Here is a 21,157-nt window from a genome sequence, read left to right as displayed (position 1 = left end):
CTTGAGTTGACCCTTAATCAGCGAACTATGTGAATTATATATATGTAGTATATACAAGAAGTATATCGACGCGTTGTATAGGAACGACACGTGCTTTCTAGTGCATACTCTCCGATGAATAAATATTTTTGTACACCACAAGTTGATGATAATATATACATGTAGATTAATGATAGCCCGAAGGTCTCTTGTTGTATATATTAGTTTATAATCCCCTTTCACGTGCATTACGTATTATTATTGCCTTGTTAAATGGTTCTTATGACCTTCCTGCCAGACAAGGAAGGTTGCAGTGGACGAAATGAAACTCGAGGGAGTAATGAACTGAAGTTGTGTGACCTCCGTGCGGATGTTGGTGAACGCTCCATTTGATTTCTTAATAACAAACACTTTCAAGGCATTTGTTAAGTGCGATCTTGTAAACTGGGTCAAAAATGTATTTCTTCCATTATGGAACTAACGAAGGAAAGTTTGTAATTGGTGGTCAATTGCTCCTTATCCTGTGGTCCTTGTCCAAATTGATAATTAGGGAGTTTTTCTTGTACATTTTCACAAATGCAAAAACAATTTTCACCATGTAAGTGAATGTTTTAGCACCGGATTTTAAGTAGAATCCCAGGTCCGTCGTTTCCACCACCGGCATGAGAACGACGTGTTCAATTATCGATACCCAGTCAAAAAATATATAGTAGATTAAACTATAGACAGTGGATAATGTCCAAATAAGATTACATGCTAATAATAGAGAACCATTGTCACTAACATTCGTACAAATATTAATTGGACGTTTTGGATCTTACTGCCGCGTTGGGTATTGACAAATAACACTTTTGCCACTTTTGTACTTAACAGAGCACACCTCCATAGCACATTTACGAAAACAGAAATGTGATGCAACACTGTTAAATTTGAGATATGTGGCTAGGATGCGGATGTTCATATAGTAAAGGTATAATATTAAAATAATCATGCATTATGGCATATGTGAAATATGTCTTGGAGCTTTTCTGGAGACAAATAATGAACAGATTTTCATGGGACATCAACCATTTGGTTTCTGGAAACATTTTCGAGCTTTAGTGAGCTGACTTCACTCTCATCTTTAGGGATTGAGGGACACAGAGCTATTTGTTTGAATGCTAGGTGGCGGGCCAGTTGCGTGGAGCGTCTTCTCTGCAGTCCGCGGTCTTCGTTACCCTTCACTTCAATCCCTGACAATAATCCCTTAAAAAAAAGCAATCAGTTCGTATGAACTTTCCAGCCTGATCATTACCAGTGCGTAGTTAGAGATCGGTTAGTTCATTGAACTCTCCAGCCTAATTATTGCCTATTTTTGTGGGAGCAGGAAAAGGTTTATTATCCATTTTGCCTTGACTCATCTCACTCAACAGGTCGCTAGGTGCCGTGGCTTGCCGCGAGTTGGTAGCTTCCTGGAGATGAGGCCTTGCTCGAAAAGATTTATTATCCATCCACAATAATCCCTGATCTCTCTCTCTCTCTCTCTCGCTCTCTCTCTCTCCCTCTCTCTCTCGCTCTTTCTCTCTCTCTCCCTCTCCCTCCCCCCCCCTCTCTCTCTCTCTCTCTCTCTCTCTCTCTCGCTCGCTCGCTCGCTCGCTAAGCTACCCAGCGCGCAACTGATATATACGTATATCAAGAAAATCTCTCGTCTGTTTACAGACAATGATAATATATTCATCAAACAAATGGCATTTTACAGTAATATTTCTGGTTTAACCATCAAGTTGTTTTTCTGCCACCATCATTTTCGCTCCGTATATTATTCGCGAGCCTACGAACGAAGCTAGTACTCCACCACATTATCTTCCCAATCTCTTCATCTTCTTTCCACAACCCATTAAGCGATAAATGCAGAATTCGTAACGTAAAGGGATAACGTAACGCAAATAACGCGTTACATTTTTTCAGTAGTTCCGTTATTATCGTATTACCGTATTCTTATCAATAACGATAACTCGTGACATTTTAGAAATAACAATTGTTACTGTACTCGCATTACCTCGATAAGATCAAAACTGTCCAGTTTATTTGCTAGAAAATGGTTATCAGGATGGTTGTGCCCTCAAGTAATTCATAAAAATGTATTATGTATTTGTATAACATTGTAAACCATGTTTACCAATAATTCAAAGTTGACGGCAGTTATGATTGGTAAGAATATAAAAGTCTCATCATACTTGAAAACTATAAGTCTAATTTAGTGTCGTGAGGTTTAGGGAATTGGTTTCATAGCATCCTTTCTTTCGTTGCAGATGTAGAAAAGGAGAGGGCGGCGCTGGAAAACGTTCCCTCCAACCTGTACGAGTCAGTGTGTGTGCCAGACCTCAGCGACTTCCTGGGGTCCTACCCCATGGCCGAGCAGAAGGTGACCCCGGTGCTCAGCTCCCCGAGCGCCCCTGCTCCTACGAGTACGAGCAGTACGGCCAACACCTCTTATATGGAAGGTAAGTGCCCACAATTTTTGTTTTCCTGCATGCTTGCTTCTTTGAACAGCCACGGACACTGTGACAACCTCATTGGCTTCAATGGGATCATTACAACTCAGAAGTGTACGAGATTGCCCGCATCTTACGGCGAATTCTTTATCACAACATTCTAGTCTAGGACCTTTGAGAGCATCAGTAATGTATCCACAAACGTTAAGGACGTGAGAGAACTTTGAAAAACCGTGTATATTTTGCAATATCCACTCTTAGAAAAATAACTGTTTTATAATTCTCCACTACTATTCCGTTTGCACAGAAAAACTGACTTGTTTGAGTTAACCATAGAAAATTATTAGTATTATTATTTTGGTAATTCTCAGCATGTAGCCCGAATTTGGTCAGATTTACTGAAAGAAAATAATAATTGGTACTGCTGAACCAGCACGAGATGAAGACATGGCATTTATGTATCGAGACGAGGCCGAGAACAAAACAGATCTCCTCGCACACACTTCAAGCCTTGCCCGAGGGGTACCATTCTCGTGTGGTGAAGATTAGGAATTAGGAGAGGGGATAGATGTGCGTTTTGGGAGAAGCAATATATCCACCTGCTGCCTCTGCGTAGCGCATGTACTTGTGCGAAATTCGTGTGCAAACGCGGAGCAACAATGAAATGTGTGAGAATCCCAGGGCGTTGCAGGGGGGAAGAGGGGCTCCTCCCAGATCGCAACGCGGACAGGGAAGGTCGTTCCATTGTTTCCACAGTCAAGGCCGTGAGAGCCCCCGTCTTCACGAAGCCGCTTGCACCCCGAGAAACTCACAGCTAGAATTCCACATTCTCAGCAAGCACGTGCTTTTTTAGATAACCTGCTGCATACGTCGGCTTATTTTTTTTAAAAAAAATGTCTTCTGAATGTTGATTTAGACTTACCAGACAAAGTGGCAGTTGGCGTAGTTCACCAGTAAACCTAATTAGCTAATACGATTATTCGTAATCATGGTGTCGTAGGTATGAATGCATTCAAAGTGTGGACGCGTTGTAGACAAGCACGCATCTTTGGCCTGACTCCAACGGAGACCTTTTCCAAAATGCATTTATTTCGAAATATCACTACAGTATTTCAAAATCTAAAAAATTACACATGTTCAGAATTCATTCTAGAACATTCGAGTGAATCTTCTTGTGATTTGCTTTAAGTGTCGTCTACCTTTTTGTGATAGAAAATAGCCTTGCAGTACCACGAAACTATTGCATATATCTAGACAACGGAGAAAGTAAACGTCATGAAGATTCACTTGAATACTCTAGAAGAAATTCTAAACAGAAGTATTTTTTCAGAACTTGGAATGCCGTCGTGGTTTTTGAAAACTACGAAAAAAATTAAGGCATAAAATACACTCGCGCTTGTGTGTATGTTTCCAATAGAGTTGATGCACTCAGACCAGTACTCATATTTTTTTGTCTCAATGTTCTCTTACTAAGATTATTTTCAAACTTTTATAAATTTTGATTATCTTTCAATGCAAGAGTTAAAAGTTCAGCTCGACATTTGACTTGTGTTTCGAAAAATATGTTGTTTCCAAAGAAGGAAAAATATGTTTTGACAGGTTGGCTATTTACCGGGAATTCCTTGAATTGCGTGAATTATTGGCTCCGGGAATTATGAACGAATTTTTCTCCGTAGTTGCAATTTTTATTAACCGAAATCCCATTGAATTTACACATATTTCACAGTTTAGCTTTTATTTTTATCGAAGAACCAAAAGAAAGATGCGTGGAAAATAAAGCAGAATTCTCTCAATCCGTTAACTTAATTATTTAGTTACTTTTCAGAACAATCTATATGACAAGCGGAATATTATTTCAAGATATCTTGATGTTGAAAGGTAAATTTGAGTTTTAAATTCTTGTACAATAGCATTTCTTCGTAGATTGGTACATCCCGTAACATTTTGTGACTTGTGTTTTTAGATGTATTTCGCGTCTGAGTATGTGAAATGGCAAATGTAAAATCCGGACCTGAAATTTTTTTAAAAAAAATATGTATATATACCGTTTAATTCAATTGAACTAGAATTTTTGGATACATTGGAATCGCACAGACCCTTTATATTGTTCATATATTTGTGTGTACCTGTGGGTGGTGAGAGGCGGTAATACGTAAGGTTGAAATAGAGAAATCATCTGCTTGTAGCCTTGGATTTTTGGAAAGTTCTCTTTGAAAACCGGGAATTATACTTGAATTTCATGTCGATGTGCCTCCTGGACATTCAGGAATACGTGGCACCCAAAACAATATCACAAGAAGATTCAGACAGTAGCGTATGCAGTCTGCATGAGAATTTTTCAATACCACTAGTAAGTGTTCTAAAGAGATCTAATCTTTCACGATTTAGAATACAGTCTTGGTTCCTCTAAACGAGACACGTTTTGAAAAGTCTTTGCTGATGAAGAACAAAGGTTTCGCTGAACTTACAATTTGACATCAATATTGCAGCAACAGCCAGATTACTGTTGTAAAGGTTCCTCCCACAAATCCTTCTTTAAAAAACTGGACATTCAAGTTGTGCAAAAAGGAAAAAGAAATTTGTTTTTCCCCGTTGCCAGTCCGTGGTGGAAGGTGGCGTGTGGAGGTTTGTCTATATTTCAGGCGCACGCCAGCATCAACGATGATGATAAGCGACTGGCTAAAGCAATATGCTAAATTCACGTTTAAAAGTCGAAACGAGACAGTGACATATTTCCCGAAAGTCTCGTCTTGTCGAGAATCTCATGAAGTTGTTTACCTCAATGAAAATTGCTTTACTGTGCGATTTATTGAAACATGTAGTCTGATTATCCGTGGCTTTATGCCTATTGGTATATAGGTTGAATGTGTTATTGCAAAAATTATATTTTTAGTTTATTTAATAAGTTTTTATTTTTTTTATCTATTATTTCGAGGCGAGGCCAAGAACAAGGCATGGTTCTTTCCACCTCGGTGGTCAAGTGAATTGAGTAACCGGGTTCCAAATGTCAGTGTCAGTCTGCGCATAGATGTTTTTTTTATCCCCATCGTCGTGATTGACCTAAAAAGGCAAAAATGCGACGTAAATAAGAGAATTACAGGGTGAGTCACTTAAAAATATATCCTCCGCTGTACGAGTTCATCACTTGCTATAGACATGGACATGTTCAGATCCCTGTAAAGCATAACTCTAAGTTGTTGTTTTTTTTGTATTGAGACGGTTAAAGTTATTTTTGCAATCAAGAGCCGATAAAGCATAACTGAAAATATTCTTTATTTTTACTTCGACCTACTTTTTTGTGGCTCACCCTGTAGAATAGATTAGAGACAAGGTTTTTCATTCGCGAGACAGGATGAGACTGTGTGGTAAGTCTTGCCTAGACTCGGTATCGTTCCTACAACACTCCTGCTTTTGCACTTCCCAGTTTAGTAATATATCTGTATCGTAACATATGTATTGCGGGAAATACGAGGCGGATTAAGGTTTAGATTTTTGATTCTATCAATTGTATGTACGGTTGTGTTCCCATTGTTACGTCACCGTTTTATGCGTGTGCTGAAATAGTGAGCTTCTGAGTGTGTGAAAATGGCGACAATGATTGTGGGAGAAAACTACGAATTTTTTTTGCATAACCATAACTTCCTGAAGGACATTGAAGAGATTTTTTTTGGTGCTATTTCTCCGCAATTTTCATGCATGTTATTCTACATGTAATTTACGACCGATCCATCAGGGTTGTGTTGTTAGCGCGTTCCTTTCGAGGAAAGTGCGTATAACTAATGAGCTTGCGGAAGTGTTTAAGTGCGTGATGAAAACACGATGTGCACTGGACTGTGCGTTTGGTCTGACGCCGAATCAAGAAGTAGAATTCTTGATGTTTGCTTCTGTTCGTTTCCTCAATCGGATCAAATCCTTCAATTTAACCTAGAAAGATGTGAACCAGGAATAATACGTAATTTTCTTGCTTTGGTTTCTGAGAAATAAAAATGCTAAATTGCTGTGTCTGTTGACTTCTAAAAAAATTGAATTTATAGGGTTTAGGTAATACCAGAAACTTATTCTAAAGAATAATTGGAAATAATGATATTAAGTCTCAATACAGCCTAAAGAGAATTGTTCTTCCACACATGAGGCTGCGGTGACTTTGCATACTCCAAATCTCCGCTACACTTTCCACACTAAAAAGATGTGCAATGGATATTTCTGCTTAAACGTGATATGTGCTTTTGATATGTACTTACGAAAGGGTCTGTGAACACAAGATATATGCGATTAACTTGAAATCTATCTCTCTCTGTGAACACAAGATATATATGCGATTAACTTGAAATCTCTCTCTCTTTCAGTCTTCCTCTCCCTCCCTTTCCCTTCTTTCTTTCATCTCCTCTCTTTCCCCCACTCTTTGGATACAGTCCTTGGTGGTTCTCCACAATGAGCTTCCAGTCCTTCCTATCTTCAGTCTTCCTTCAGGCTATTCTTCATAACGTAAATGCTGAACTATAATATCGATCCGTCTCAATGTTTGCTTCCCCCCTTGATTAATATAGCTTTAACATTCTTATAGGCTTCCTCTCCGCATGTCCTAACCATAGTTATACAACTAAACGCATTCTATCGTAGAATAATTCCATATTACAATATCTTATGCCCCTAAATTTGCATTCTCTTATCCGTGTGCGTGTGTATGTATGTATTTGATAACCCATAGTCTGTTCGAAACTTAGTTAACACTGGATCCAGGTGCTATAGAATTGTGAACGAAGTTCATTCAGTGCCTGCAAACTGGCCCAAGCATATAAGAACAGCTGATTAACACATAAGTCACAACGCCACGGACAAAGTATCACTTGAGAGTAAAGTTCTACAGAACGAACCGCTCATTTCATGTGCTCTTAAAATTGTTTTAGAGCATTCGTTTCTGGGTCCAACGATAGATCTCTATTCGGTGTATATTACTGCTGGTTATTGAGGAAAATATTTGGTATGAAGACCTGAACACTCAAGATCCAGTCGAAAGTGGATGATTTGTATTTTGGGCGACAGTGCTTTCGAATGCGTCCGTTCGTAGTTGTATTTTGCGTAACCGACACCAAGCCAAAACCCCGTATCGTCGAAACGTCATAATTAAGGCAATGCAGAGCATAACGGCGTGCGTCGGGGAAGTGTACCAAGTCAGTGGGTAGCCTTTCTGCTTCAGAGGGGCCGTTTCCTGCCCCAAAGAGTTCCTTCTCCCTTGCTTCCTCCGGCTTCTGCACCGTATGTATTACGTGTGTGTGTGTGTTTTGGCGCTAATCACTTTTACTCGACGAAGCACGCAAGAAATCCATTGCGTAATCCAAGAGGGAGGAAGGAAAAGTGCAGAGGGTGTTGATGACATTGTTTTATTTTCCACGCTTCGAGCAGACGATAGTCTCTTTTTTCTTCTTCTTCTTCGCTTGTGTTTTTTCTCCTTTAACGTGAAGTATGGTTTCGCGTGGCGGCGTTGGGCTCCTTCCGGTTTCCGCAGAGGAAGTAAAAGCGGGCCCAGCTATGCGATGCAGGATTCCTGAGGTGAAAATATGAAAACACGTGTTTCTCTTATCTTTGGCGAATCTTTCCTATGCTTATTATAATCGTCTTTTATTAAGTTACGACTTAGGTGAGCAAAGGCTTCTGATAATTACAAAGCAAATGTGTTAATTGTAAGCGAAACCTATTAATTCCTGCCGTGAAATCTTTGTTTGTTTGTTCTCTCCACTGATCAGACACTTATGTTTGTTATGAAATTTATGGGCGAAGATACTCTAGATGTGCATGTATATATCTATATCTAGTTCCATTTCGCCAATTTTCGAGTTTGCTATAGAATCGAAACAAATACTATATGAAGTAATGTCTCACCAAGTTATGTATAATTTCAAGCCATTAATTTACTTTTCTAAAGAAGCATTGCATTTAAGGAATTAAGAGAGTGTACATGATATCAGTGCATTTTATAGGGTCTTTCATTAAGAGTGATACTTTTTAAAATTTGAAAGAAAAATAAACCACTCAACGTATCAAAGTAAATTGTGCTTTATTTTGAAGCTTAGACATTGCAGTTATGTTCTGAACAAAATACCGTTCAAATGTCCACCACGGCTTTGAACACACCGACGCACACGATGGCTCCACTGATCCTGATTTCAGTGGAAAAATCATCTTCTCAGACGAGGCGCATTGTTGTCTTAGTGGATTCGTCAATACACAAAATTGTTGTTATTGGATCGAGAAGAACCCACAAGTGGTCCATGAGGTGCCATTGCATTCAGAGAAACTCACTGTGTGGTGCGGTTTATGGCGTGGCGGCGTCATTGGACCTTATTTCTATCGAGATGATGAGAGAAGAACCGTTACCGTCAATGGCAACAGCTACATATCCATGTTACGCGAATTTCTGTGGCCAGAACTTGAGACCATAGATATTGAAAAGATGTGGTTCCAGCAGGATGGCGCTAAGTGCCACACAGCTGATGCTACGCTCGATTTGCTGAGGGAGAAGTTTGGCGATCGGATCATCTCGAGACGTGGATGTGTGAATTGGCCACCACGGTCGTGTGATTTAACACCCATGGATTTTTTCTTTGGGGCTACATCAAAGCCCAGGTCTATGCTGACAAGCCATGAACTTTGGAACATTGGAGGCGAACATTCGTCAGGCTATCGCAGACATAACGCCACTAACGTTGGCCAGAGTGATTAACAATTGGAGCTTCGTGTGCGTCAGTGTGTTCAAAGCCGTGGTGGACATTTGAACGATATTTTGTTCAGAACATAACTGCAATGTCTAAGCTTCAAAATAAAGCACAATTTACTTTGATACGTTGAGTGGTTTATTTTTTTAAAAAAAATTAAAAAGTATCGCTCTTAATGAAAGACCCTTTATTTCATGGTTTACGATTTTTTTACAGTCCATATGTATTAGGTTCTTTTGACAATTGTCGATATACGTAATGTAGACTTAGGCAGCAAAAAAAAAATATCGTTAGCCATATTACACGCGACCAGGTTTTTTTTAAAACTATTCTTGAAAAGTATTGAATAATGCCTTATAGGTTTTGCCACTACGTTATTAGGGTGGCTCAAGAATATAAAGAAAACATAATTACATATTATTGGTTTTTATGTAAATAAATAATACAAAGTAACTCGCAAGTACTTTCCCTATCAACAATATAGTAGTATTCCAGTGATACATCTATAAATATTTTCCAAAATTTATGAATTTATTTATGGCAGCAGTGTACTCAGAATTTTATTTTGAGAGCAAAAAACCGGACCTGGAGCATATTGCACTAACTAATGGTAAAATTTCGAAAAAGTATCAGATGTGTGAATGTTACTTCAATAAAAATACGTGTACACATTGGTTTCCGCCACCGGAGCTCGGCTTTGAATGCTTCATTTGTACAGAAATTTCGAAGGGATATGAGTTAATGATAGAAATTGCATGTAACTTCTCACATTTTCCCTTAAAAATTATATTTTTTTTCGTTTACGCATTATAGGGGAATGCAATGCCTGATTAGGTATGCAAAGTTTGTTTTAAGTTCGCTATATGCTCAAGTAGGTTAATTGAGACTGGACCAACGGTTTAAAGTGGGATGCAAACCATTGTACCATATGCCTCCATTGGGGATCGAACACGGGTTCTCGTGATTACAAGGAGAGTAGGTACGCTCTTTCTGTATACTTCTAGTCGAGTGTGTCTTTTAGGCAGCAAATCTAGTTCCGTCGAAAAATAACATCTTGTATGGTAGATGTTCAGACACCGTCTAATATACAGGCTCCTTGTGAGAGTCACCTTGCTTGTTCGCGCGTTCATCTTCCTCGCTGTGAGTCGCGGGAATTGTAATGCAAAACGGGAGTCAGCTGCCACTGGACATTGAGTCACGTCCCCTCCGCGGCGCTGACTAATGTTCCTTCCTGCCGTTTCTTCCATGCAGCCACTTGCTTGGGAATCAACAGGTGGAACACCTTTCCACGATCTGTACCCCAGCAACAGGCTGCTTCGCGTTGTTCAATATACAAGGATGTCGTTCGATTAACGTGCCGTGCTCTCATCGGTTTTTCGTCTGTGAGGTTCGTCAAAAACAGCTTTCTGTATTAAGTCCAGAGAACTAGTAGGTTTGTTCGCTAGAACAGTACTGATTTCTCTCAAGTGGAATGGCACCATCACTTTCCTCGTAAACCGGTACTATCATCAGCATACATTTGGATGTAACGTATGTATATTAATAGTTCTGTTGAAAATTGATCTCGCTTATCGTGATCTCATCACCGAAGATTCTTGGTTCGAATCCTGGTGTGAGCATTAGTGTTGCTTTATTAATGTCCACCGATATCATCCATTCGTCCTTTTCGCCCCCCTGTGCTAGAAAATCGATGTAAAATAAGAAAATGTTTCTGTTGAGGTTCTGTTACGGAGTCTTCAAGTCTCTGACGACTGCAACTATAGAAAGTATGTATTAATATTTTATCCAGTTTGAAATTAGTTACTACTTCTAAGCAAATATTCCATTTTATACTCAGATAGGCTGATCGGGACTGCAAAGTGCCTTCGCCAGGAATCGAACCCAGGGATAGTCATTACGCTATACAGGAAAGATATTCTGAGAGTTCTAATAAAAACAGTTACTTTCTATGTCCATGACATAAAAGCTAATACTTACCTCCAATATGTCGGAATGTGTGAGTAGAAGTAAAAAGTGATCAGAATTATTTTGTGTGCTGTCTTTTTAAGGGGAAAAAACTCCCGGAACTTGACCAAAGAAATCATAGGTAGCAAGCGTGAAGTCTACTTCAGTAGTTACTTTGTCGAGCCTTGAATATAAAATTAAGTGATATAACATCAAACTTCATCTTTCAACGTTACTTTCAGTTTAGAACAGCGACAGCACAACGGGTTTCAAAATTGCACTCGTATAATTTTATCAACAATAGTATTGTCCTTGTGGTTTCCTTCAATATAAACATGGGATGTTAGATAATTCTGTGAATATGAGCAAGTGTTGCTCTTTATTCATAGCTTGCTTCTGTGATGCTAGCAAAAAATACGAACGCTAGGACATGCAAAGAGGATGGAAGAGGAGAAGAAATGGCGGATAATAATGTTGAAATGTGAGGACGATAAAGATTAGCATATTTAAAAAAAATCTCGCTCTCTTGCTTCACGTTTATAGTATTTGTTGCTTTTAGAAAACAGACATTTTATAATTTTGTACGATTTGTTCATAATGACATGATATACAAGGTACCGACTGATAAATAATAAGCATGTGAAGGGGTGTTTTCAAAATCGGGAAGGGTCAAAATTGGGAAATGTGTGTTTTGATGAAGTCATTAGTTAAGTGTACTTCATCTTAAGTGTTGTAGTGTTACGTTCCGTCCCAAGTTTCGTTCTTTGTTGACAACACGTAACATTGTCGAGAAGTGGCTAGAAGGAACATCTTGGACTCTAGGGAGAGACATATTTGAGATATTAACAATTATTATCTGTCTGTAGTGCGTTTACAAATCATATATGTGCTTTTCCTAACTCTTAAGCATAAATAGTAAAAGGAAGAGGGCAGAATTATTTTTTAAGCACGATTTTGTTTTGGATTCGCTTCTTTTTTCTTTTATCTCGTCCGCTTTCATACTATTGTCCATTGCCACAATAAATATAGAAATTAGAGGTGGTACCAAGACGAGCGGTTCGATATTCTCGATTTTTGAATACTGGTCTCGTTGCTATCCAGAAAATTAAAGAAACTGACAAGAGAGAAATTGTCGGATGTGTTTTTCGAACTTTAAAAAGAATTGTCGCCGTGTCCATGTTAGGAGACTGTTTGGGGAAGTTTTTTTTTTTCTTCCTCCAAAGATGTCTTCCTGTATATTTTTCGTCGATTCAAACGGGACAAACATCCTTCAAAAAGATAAGAAGGGGAGGGGGGATTCGCGTGAAATTGTTACCCCCTCTCTTGGATGGGACGCATGCGTCGTGTAGAAGAATGCAAAAATGTAGGTAAGTGTAGGCGCAAAAGGGGGCCGGGCGTAGAGCGAGGGCAGGTGCGTTCGGAGAGCGGAAGTCCAGTCTCCTGCCGTGTGTGGATCGACGTTGTTCCGATTCGGCAGTTCCGAAGCTAAGAATCTCGCTCTCTCTCTCTCTCAGTAATTAACCCAAGTGAAAGTCTTTTGGCGGAGAGGTTTTCATGTAGGAGTCGCCGACGGATCATCTTAATTGTTTGTGCGCGGACGGGCGGTGCGGTGGCAGGTCGTCTTGTGTGTGTTTTTTCGTCTCTAGTGTTGGCGTCGCCTCGTATGAATGCCTATCGTTGTGCTCGGTGTTGAGGCAGTGGACACCTCTTGGAACGGAGGTGGTGGCGGCAGGTGCGGGACCCCGGCCACCGAACAGGTGGTGGCTCCCAGCCCGGCCACCAGAGCCCATGTCGGTGTGGACCAGGAGGCCTACATGCTCTGGAAAGGTAGGTGTTGCCTTATTGCCCTGTTTTTTAATTTTTTTATCAGACCTCGAAGGTTGATGAAAAATCTATTTTTTACCCTGGGAGGGCGGGGGCTACCTTCAAGACTATATTGAGTTTAATCGTGTTCCGTTTTCATTCAGTTAGAACCAATGAACATAGTTTTTGAATTTTGTAACCAGAAAACAGTTTTTAATTTTGGATTTTTGTGTCTTTTTTTCAATTATTGGCAGGAACACATGTTTATGGTCTGTGTCGAATGTCTATATATAAAATGCCATTTCTGTGTTAAAATAGTGAATAAACACCAAAGTTGACTCTAAATGCTATACTTAATACCTAGGTACTATACTAAACTATACTTGTACAAAATAAAAAATTACATTCAAGGGCACATTTATAATTTTTCCAACCTTAATATTGCAATAGAATTAATCAATGTTTTTGAATTTTGCGTAACTCAGGATAATTCACACTGTGAAAATGTTTTAAGACTATTTCGCATTATGCACTTGATTTTCCATCAGCCTTTAAAAAACATTAAAAGAAATTAACATTACACTGTGAAAACTTAGATTTTGTGTTTCGTTAAAATTAAATATGCATGTTCTCTCTCGTTTCCTTCTAACAAAATTGCACAATGGAAAATCCAATGTCATTTCGCAGAAATAGAGAAGTCACAAAACCTGAAGGTACAGTGAGATGCATAAGTATTACCAAGCAAATTGTCCCTCACATCTTCGTGCACTTTATTTTACCCAATGAGAGCGTCAAGGATTCAAACAAAACGCCAAAGAATCTGCAGACAACTTCTGCACCAGCATACGTAAAAATATATTCCTTAAAACCACGCAGGATGTAAGAGAAACATTAATGAAAATAACCATAGACAATTTGCCGAGTAATACTTGTGCATCTCACTGTTCATTGAATGTAATTTTCTAGTACAAAAATAGCACTAAAATTCGACATTTCCCCCTTAACTTCAATAGTTTAAAGCACTATATATCCGCCTATCAAAATATTGAAGAATTTTCAAAATTCCTAGCTTATATTTTAATATCTAAAGAAAATTTATATTTTCTTTTAACAATTTTAAACTCTTTATATAGATCATATTTGAGAATTTGTAGACCAACTTAGTCCTGCTTATTGTGAACCGTAACTGTATTTTGAGAGATTTTTTTTTCGCTTACGGTTTATATAATCTTTATATGTTTTATCAATTAGAGTTTTTTTGAAATTCAGAGGCATACTTTGAACTCCAATGTAATTAGCTCTCTTAATAGCATTCTTCGTTAACCCATTTGATTTTTTTGTTACTATGAAGATGAAGATGAAGGCCCAATAAAACCTAGAATTCCTACCTAGGGTCTCACGCTAACCATTCCGTCACAGAGGCTGCCTCTATTCCCTCACCTAGTGTCGTAATGGCCTACTCGGCCTCCCCAATGGCGCACTCTTAACGCTGTCGCCTTGTAATGAAGGGGTTCGGGCGTTCGACAACAAACTTGTTCGGATCCCTCTTTATGCTGTAGGGGTTTCAGTCCTAATTAGCCTATCTGTCCATAATGTGGACTTGGGCCTCCCCGATGGCGCAGTGGTAGCGTCGTCGCCTTGTAATCAAGGAGTCCCGGGTTCGATACCCGCTGGAGGCATATAGTGGTTCGGATCCCACTGTAAACTGTAGGTCCAGTCCCAATTAGCCTTACTGTGCATAAAGTGGACTTAAAACAACAAATCAATCAATCAATCATAATGTGGACTTAAGCTTTGACAATAGCCTACTCTTACCGTAAAATTGTTTAGAGTGTTAACTATATTTCCATCTTCTAGATTCTCTAAGTACATCACATTATTATTATTTTGTTGTCTGATACTGTGTATGTGCCTTGGTAAGTGCACACACGCGCATACACTTCACTCTGCTTCGTGTTATTTCAGAAATTTGAAGTTTATTTATGGATACCATCCTGTGATTGTGTGGTAATACAGCTCAAATTTGAGACTTGCACTTTAGTTATAAAGAACTCAAGTCACACGTTACGTTATTACATTACGTATTATTTTAGGGTCGAACTGCAACCATCCATAGAAAGAAAAATCTAGAGTTTATTTATTTATCATTGTTGTTGTTGTCTTTGTTCGAGATCGGTCTCGCCACCTAATGTTCCGAGCTTGAATCCCGGCCCGACCTAGATATATCTCTTCATCAATTCCATGGAATTACCATTCATCTTCATCCTGCAATTATCCAAAAGATGTGACAAACGACTGTTAACAAGAAGAAAGATACTGCATACAGAGGAATAACGAATAAGTGATGGACTACATGATAGGACAAACACAATGCTACATGTCTTGCCCAGGAATCGAACATGAGACACCTGACTTCGTAGAGCGTTACTCCAACTATTACTCCATGGAAACTGGCGCAAATTCGCTTCTTAATTAACTAATTACAGATCAGGAGATTTCCTGCATTGCTGAAGATTCCTGGACTATTGTGCAATATATATACGGTAAATAAGTAATTGTGTGTTATCTCCTGAAAAGAACCTGCTAAAACTTACATTCGAGTTTGGATGTAAGTTTATTCTTCAGGTGTCGAAACCAACCATCGAGTTCATTTTCACACGATCCCCACCCTTCCCCCTCCTCCCAACAGGTCCGCTTCCGTTCTCATGGTATTCGGTAGGTGAATATATATAAAGGAAATAGAACCAGTCCGTACGGAAAATGAGCCGTCATCGGGACCATTTTTTCCCTTCTTAACCCAGCTATATGGAGAAATGGCGTTCTAGTACGTGCTGCTCGGCGCATGGGAAGTTTTAACGCAAGTTTGATTGAGCATGGAAGACGGGGCCGACCGAGGAGATATTTCAGGTTGCACGTCCCTCGCGGATGGGACTCCTCTGCATTTCTGCCGCGTCCTTTCGAGATCTGGTAAACTTTATCTGGCATTTGTTGAACTTCCGCTCGTCTCCTCTCTTTTTTCTTCGCTGCTTCTTGGCCTGATTTCTGGTTTCCTGTCGAAACGGACAAAATGAAAGCTGAGTTGTTTCACCATTTTGACCTCATCTGGTCTATTTTAATGCCGGTTCTCGTTGGTTGCCGTAGGTTTTTCTCGGCTCTTGCGCGCGCGCGCGCCGTTGCTTTAAGGTTTAACAAATGGTTTGGAAACAGCCACCATCTCTCTTCTCCTTCTGTCTTGACCGGGACGTGTCAGAAGTAACAGACAAACTTCAACGGCGCGGTCCGAAGCGCTCAAAGTCCTTTCGTGAAGACTGAATTTCTTCACTGCGTTCCACGTCTCATTTCTGGAGAAGCTGGTACCTAAGGACTACAGGAGTAGTAAGCGACGATTCTATTTCATTCTGCGCATGTCGTAATCGGTTCACAAAATGCATGTGTGAAGGTAGCCACGAATAGTAAAACAACAATGTTGCCAAATACAGATAAAAACCGATGTTATATCGAAACACAGACGTAACGTACATCACACACGATGAAGAAAACAAGTTGCACGGAAAATTAGCATTTCTGTACGCGATTTCCTGTATTCGGTCGTACATTTGATAAATGTGCATAGTGCAAAACTACCGCAAAGCCCTTCATTTTCGTGTACGTATATATTTTCACCTTTCGCACCAGCTTTTTAATCGAACCACAATAAGTTAATCGATCGAACCTAGGACCCCTGACTTGGTGGTACGATATGCTAGCCACTCCTCCGCGAAGGCTTGCATTAAATATGTGTGAACCTATTAGTATGAATCTGAAACTCAATGACTACATTTTAGGTGTTCATTAGAAGTCACTCGTCTTGTGATCAAGAGGCTCCAGAGTCGATATCCGGTGGAGGCACATGGTGGTTCGGATCCTACTTTAAACTGTAGGCCCAGCCTCGACTAGCCGATCTGAGCATAAAGTGGACTTAAAAGTCACATTTCGGTGTGTCGGGGTAGGGAGCTCACGCCCCGTAATTCCCCTAAATATCCCACTGTCGTGCATATGTACATTCACATCCTTAGAAAGGGAAGTACTCTTTATGCTCTCGCTTTCCACTCACTATGCCTCAGAAGATATTATGCACGTTCATAAATTATAATGTCTGTTCCGCATTCAGCTTATACCCTGCCTTCTATTTATAAGTAAGTGCTTCTTGTGAATGCGGTAATATCGAATTAAATTCATATTTTTCTAATTTATTGCAAATATTCCAACATTTAATTGGCATATGTGTAAGGTTTAATACGGAAGAAATAGGGGAACATTCCGATGTTATTAATTACTCCAGTCCCCAAGCATTCATATTAATAACATACCGTGTGCTGAAATCCCTATGGAAGAACATATATAATTCGGATCCCAGTTTAAACTGGTGGTACAGATCCGGTTAGATCTTTGAGCACAAAAGTGAACTTCAAAGAAGTATTAGCCATTATTTTTGGGAGGAAAAATTATTAGACACATACAGTGAATGTGCGTTCATTACATTCAGTGAATGTATGTCTACCGTATTGACATTCTAGTGGTTCTTTCATTTAACGTCATGACTAGAGACCGGATGTTTAGGCATTAAAAACATATAAAATAGGCAGGGAAATAAGCACTTATAATTTTCAAAATAGGCAGTAAAATAGGCATTAAAATACAAATAGGCAACAAAAAAGGCAATGAAATTTAACTCAAAATAATGAAGATAGACATACAAAAAGAATTAGGTGTTTAAATAATATAGAAACATTCCTGTACATTCTTTATAGTTGCTTAAAATAAACCATGAGCTAGCTCATCATTAGAGACAGCAGTACAATATTGTACTTAATAAATCACTGCAAACGGGAGTAAAGTCATCACAAAATTTTCCATTGTAGCCTGTATAATGGCTACACACAATAGTCTGACAAAAGAAATTGTTGGCTACTTCCAACCAGTACGCAAATTATTTAAATATACACTTTATCACTGCACACAGGGTTATTTCAGTTAAAAAATTTACACTATATATTCCACACAGCAGTTGTAACTAAGAAACTGTTTAAATGCATTTCAAGTTTGTACTGTACGGTTTGTCAGTCTCTGAATGAGAAGCACTAATTGCGGTTGCACATCACAACAAGGTATTTCTTCAGGTGATCAACCGACACGTTATGTCTGCAATCGGACAACACATTTTTTAGAATTGAAAAAGATCTTTCAACCTTCACAGATGTTACCGGAGCATACTTAAAGCGCGCGAGAACGTGTGGATCTAACTCAGTTTGTATATTTTCACCTTTCAGAACTTGTTGAATTGCCCTTAATTTGTCCAAGTCCTTATTAGCTGCAATAACTCGCTAACTGTTATTTTTAAAATTCTTGGAAGCATCGGAAACTAATCCTGGGAACAGGAAATTGTATGCGCCGAGTTCAGTCATGTCCCAATTTGAAAGAAAATGCCTAAAATAGGCAATATCTGGCATTTATGAAATAATATAGGCAATATCGTATGAAATAGGCAAAATAGGCAAAATTAAATTGCCTTTAAATGAAGCTAATCCCTCCCCCGTGGCCTTCGCAACATTCGTTTTCATCAAATCTCTAACAGGAAAGAATAGGCATTTTGCCTAACATCCGGTCTCTAGTCATGACGGTTGTGGTATGTCAGTTCAGAATCAACTTTACTTTTGCACCATCGTTCACGAATAACAATGTACATAAAAGAAATTCTATGTCGTCTCATGCACCACCCTGTGCTATACTTCATAATGTGAGTCTCTACATTACACTTTTGTTTGCGGAATGCTAAAATATTCGGGATAGGGTTTGGGAATTTGATCACTCCCTGCCTACCAGAGAGAATTCAGAACGTCCGTGTATCTCGGGAGGGGATGTTCTGCCCGTGTGAGAGTAGAAAGTGCGTAGAGCTGTTGTTTTGGTGGCTGCGAGACAAAGGAGTTTCCGCAAAAGCTGAGCCGATTACGCAACTCCCATCTTCTCCTGATAAGCTAAAAAGCGAAGGTGTTTCGAGGTGCTAGGCGACCGAAAAATCCCGCCAAGCGTCACACGACGCGGGTGAAAACAGGAAGCGTCCCTCGAGTGTGAAATATTACTACGGAGAGTAAGTAAGACGTCTTGTACAAACGGCGCCTTTTAATTTCCTAACAAGGTGCTTAGAGTTCTTCGGGCCAAGGAGGTCCACGAGTCCCTGACCACCAGATTTACCTACAACCAAAGTCTGGGATGGAATTTTCTGAGACTCGCGGACTCATTACGAGTGCGTGGTGCGCGCTATTGGCTAGGTTAAACTGACACAGTTGAAGTATTAGTGGTATTTTCGTAGTTTTAAAAGCCTTGTTTCGCGTCATTAAAGTGTGGGAAGGGGGGGGGGACATTTTTCAGGTTTGAAAATTTTGAATCATTCTCTTTTTCTAACTAAGGCATTGCATATTTCATTATATATATTTTGAAACGTATGTATGCAAGTAAAACACATGAGCTGTTACGCTAAGAAAGGGTTTCCTCGATGCAACTAAATTTTCAGTTTTCTCGACTTTCTTCCTTCCTTTGTGCGTTTCGACCAGGAATGTTTCGTAGAATGAAACTTCATTGTATTCAAATATCCAGGTACTTCTGATTCAAGAAATTACTCCTTAAAATGTGAGTAGCTGATAGTTGTTTTTTTTTTAAATGACTGAATGCTGGTTCCCATATTTCCGACTAAAATCCGGCCAAACCTATTATGAATACTCGATATACGTTAAGAGTAACTCATTTGCATTATATTTTTATTACGTCGTTTTAACCGTGCACCAAGTGTAGAATCAGTTCCTAGAATGATGGCGTCTGTGATAGATATCAGTAAGAAGAAGCACGTGAAAAATAATAAGATAATATTAATAATAATAGAGAGCAAATGTTTGCATAACCTCTACTCCGGCTTCTTTCCCTTCCCACATGTCAACATTTGATTGATAGTCTGAAACAATAAACCACGATTTATAGACCCTTGAAATTGTTTGTATACACACTCACGTAAAAGCAATACACCCAGACTCCATCGTAATCCAGGAGCACCTATAAACTGGCAGCTGCACTGTAATAACAATATGTAATTTTTAATATTCATAAAAAAAATTAGAAGAAATGTGATTGTGTAGGTACTTCAATTTTGATTTTCACACAAAATAGTGTTTCGTGTAAACTATGATGACATGTGAATATGTGGAAAATAAAACGATGGTGTCTGTTTCTCGTATGATCTGTGTGTGGATTACGTGGAATCACGACGCGTTCTAGTTTTCGACTTCCGGAGATAATAATCATATCCTGCACACGATATAAAATCTCATTTGCGATAATATTCCCCTCCATGTTTCAGAAACTGATCTATTGCGCAGAAGGGAAGTGTATTGTATTTTTTATATATGGAGATGAAATATTTGATGGTGATGTTTAAAGGATGTGTGGGTCAACAGTCGGCTTCAGCAGTTTCTCTCTGTCGTGTGCGAAAACAAAAATAGATGACGGCTCTTCCTAGATAAACTCCGAAAGTAGTATAATCTAGACAGAGCTTTGATAAAAAATGTATAGCACGGTGTTGCTTGCGTAAGGTAGGGAAAGAAATTGACTTTCGTCCGCTATCTTGAAACACTACTACAGATTTGGCTCAAATGCAATGCCAGATGTAGATAGATATAAGGTAAACCTGCATAATATCGGATGCTTTTTGAAATCACCATAATTAACCCACGAAAATCAACAGAAATGCGTAATTTTTGGTAATATGAACTATTGGTACCTTACGTTTTGCCTTGTGATGTGTGTATCTCCCTTATTGCTCTCTTTGTTGTACAGTACAAAATTAAAAACAATGCTAATTTGAGGAATGGGAAAAAGCCGTCCTAATAGTGGGTATGCCTAATTTCGGATAGGAATTTAACATTATATAATATATATATATATATATATATATATATATATATGTATTAACATTATTTTTGAAATAAAATCACATCTCATGATGGTAATTCTTCTGTCAGATTCTTCTGAGGCAGATTGCTCTTGACATGTTTTGTGCCGCAATTTGGGATTGGGGAATGTCAATTTAACCAATTTGATATCTGATATTTGGCAGGCCTCCCTATCCGATATTAGGGCGAACGCGACCTCGTAGGAAATGTAACCTCAATATCAAACAAAGACATTTAACGGAATAGGACTAGCATATCAACATGC

General features: G+C 39.0%; 1 protein-coding gene across 4 annotated transcripts in view; it reads left to right on the top strand.

Annotated features, from left to right (window-relative positions):
- The window catches only part of LOC145985206 (transforming protein p54/c-ets-1-like), a 266,876-nt gene that overhangs the window by 211,787 nt on the left and 33,932 nt on the right, over positions 1–21,157 (top strand). For all 4 annotated transcript variants that reach the window (XM_083118945.1, XM_083118947.1, XM_083118944.1 and 1 more), the window contains one exon: positions 2,271–2,462. In XM_083118945.1, the coding sequence (XP_082975071.1) occupies positions 2,271–2,462 (192 nt within the window). The remainder of the gene's footprint in view (positions 1–2,270; positions 2,463–21,157) is intronic.

Source organism: Lepisma saccharinum, chromosome 3 (assembly GCF_977018435.1).
Source record: "Lepisma saccharinum chromosome 3, izLepSacc3.1, whole genome shotgun sequence".
NCBI lineage: Eukaryota > Metazoa > Arthropoda > Insecta > Zygentoma > Lepismatidae > Lepisma > Lepisma saccharinum.
Note: the sequence above shows the minus strand (reverse complement) of the source record. Positions and strands in the feature narration are given on the sequence as shown.